This window comes from Capsicum annuum, unplaced genomic scaffold (genome assembly GCF_002878395.1).
Source record: "Capsicum annuum cultivar UCD-10X-F1 unplaced genomic scaffold, UCD10Xv1.1 ctg76151, whole genome shotgun sequence".
Lineage (NCBI taxonomy): Eukaryota > Viridiplantae > Streptophyta > Magnoliopsida > Solanales > Solanaceae > Capsicum > Capsicum annuum.
The window spans coordinates 1-2,550 of NW_025886423.1; the positions used below are offsets into that span (position 1 = coordinate 1).

Here is a 2,550-nt window from a genome sequence, read left to right on the forward strand (position 1 = left end):
TTCTGGAATTCAGATGAAATGGTACGGTTACTTTGCATTCCTGCCTTGTTCTTACTTGTAGAGGTTATCAGTGGCTCGGGTGTCTTGGGTAGTTAAAGAGAAGGAATCCTTGTTCTGTTATTTGTTGTTTTCACAACCTGGCTTTGGATGGCAGCACTTGTTGGACTCCCAGGTGCATTGCAGCTCTTCAAAGCGGAAGTTCGACTCCGAGGAGGCTGCTGGCTTTTAAAACAAGAAGTTGGACTCCGAGGAGGCTGTTGGCTTTTAAAACCAGAAGTTGGACTCCGAGGATCTTGCTGGTATTTGAGACCAGAAGCTGGAGTTTGAGGAGTATCCTGGCTTCTAAAAGCAAAAGGTGGACTCGGAGGAGTCTTCATGAAACTATCATTACCCGCTTGATCATATGATTTTGTGACATCATATCCTTCCTGAAGCTCAGTTGTTGCTTTATCCTTCAAATTATAGAAATGATAGTCGATATAGACATATAGATAGGTATGTTTTCAGAAAAAAAGCTGCCTACCAAGTTGCTTCAGATTACTTTGTAGCTGAGACTGCAGATTTTCAAACTCTCTCTTCGTACTCGCTAACAGGACCTTTAGATTCTACCAGCGTAGAGTATTAGTCATCTGAGACAGCGGTAATTATCAAATCAAGAATGTATTTAGTTAAAAAAAAATCATGAATTGAACTGGAAAGGATCTTGTGCAAATCAAAGCACTGGAAAGCGTGGGAAGAGGGACACAAATCATCTACGATAATTCAATATCATACTAGATCAACTCTTTGTCATACTGATCAAAAAGAAAAACATGTAGCGACAGATACTCGAGGGCACAATATATCCAAATGACGCATCTTTTTAACATTCTTACAATGATAAGTAACTGATAGAGATCCTTAAAAGAAAGTGAATAGTAAATTTTAATCTAGTTTAGAGAAGACTTACTGAAAGTTCCTTTTCTTGCATCACAACTAGAGTCCAGTGGTTGCATTTTCCCTTCTTTATGCAAGATCTACAACACTGAAAAACCAGGATTTACCTGTCAACATGTAGTTGAAGTACAATGCTATCTAATTGATATTTGATGCGTCCGCTGAAATTCTACGTGCAAGGTCTTACTCATTTGACCTTTCCGTTAATAGAAAACACGGATTCTAACAATATTGAAATCTTTTGACAAATTTCTCGTATCAAGAAATATTGGAGGGAGGTGATTAGGCACGATATGAAGCAGTTACATTTTACAGAGGACATGACTCTTGATAGGAAGGTGTGGAGGATGCCGATTAGGGTAGAGGGTTAGTGGTTAAGAGTTCGCCTGTAATAGTAGGAAAGAGTGCTTTATCTACTCTGGAGTTTCTTGTTCGTGGTGTTTTGGTGATGTTTGTGATTTCGAATAGATAGTTTATAGTATTCTCTTGTGGTTGTCTTGTTTTCCGTATTAGCCAGTAGTGTGTTATCCCTTTTTGCTGTGTACTTTTGTGACTGGGTATGTTGTTGTTGTTGTTGTTGTTCTCGTATCAAGAAAAGTAAAGCATGTATAGAGTTTGACGACGGTAAGCTTGACAAATTGACTGCTTTAGGTTCACAAATGTGGAAAAATGATTAAAAGTAAACGAAGCTTACCCTGTCCTTGCAGTTCCTAAGATTAGATATATTTTGGAGGGGTATGCATGCGGAGTTGTCGTCTGAGCAGCTCATCTATCTTAACGAATCTGATTTAAACTGCATTTGGAGGAATACAAGCTATATCATTTCACACTCACTCAAATATATAAAACATATGAATCGTACAAAATGACATTCGGTAGAAAACAATATCCAGATTTGACGTTAGTTTACTAATCTTTTAGCGGCATAACAATAACAATTTAAAACTATTCGCTTAGCTTTTAACAATAACACGAAATGATCCGATTACCTTAGGGGACTTGTTTTGAAGTTGTTCATCTAAGCAGATAGAGAAGATCCTACTGAACAATTCAACTTGGTTCTGTTTCGGAGAAAAAAATCTTGAATATACCAGTGATCGTTGACTTTAAGTAAAGCTGCAAACAGTCAGGAGAGTGCATACCGTATTCCCATTCTGAAAAGAGCCCATGTTTTCCTTCATGTCCACCATTTTTTCAGCTATAGCCTTGACAATCATGCCTAAAAATCCCGTTTAAGAAACCAGAATAAACATGAAATTCAAAGTCGACAGAAAGTGTAAAACTAACTGCGAAATATGTAAGAATAAAAGACAAGTTTGTCCATCGTTATAAAAACCTTCAAGTTTCTTAATTTCTTCATCTGTCGATGATTGTTTTGGAAAGCTAGCCGACATTTCCAATCGCCTGTGACAATCAAAATTGATTGTCACATGTGTTTGTTCTTTAATCCTTCCTCTTGAAGGGGTCAAGAGAGGAGACCTTAGAGGCTTATAACATCCGACGCCTCCAGTCATTTGCTTCCACTCGTGGTATGCTTTAAGTTCCAAAATGCAATCCACAACCTTAGTCGACGAACCTGCCTCAATATTATCCTAAGAATGCACAAAACGAAAT

The 2,550-nt window shown here is 37.9% G+C and overlaps 1 protein-coding gene across 1 annotated transcript; it reads right to left on the reverse strand.

Moving 5' to 3' along the window:
• Positions 1-137: 137 nt before the first annotated feature.
• On the reverse strand, positions 138-2,532 carry LOC124894620 (kinesin-like protein KIN-14L; the record flags this gene model as incomplete). The annotated part of the gene is made up of 6 exons (XM_047405218.1): positions 2,273-2,532; positions 2,079-2,155; positions 1,926-1,997; positions 950-1,024; positions 524-605; positions 138-445 (listed from the first exon to the last, which is right to left on the reverse strand). Coding segments are annotated over exons 1-6 (792 nt in total), but the record flags the coding sequence as incomplete, so codon positions are not given.
• Positions 2,533-2,550: the final 18 nt, after the last annotated feature.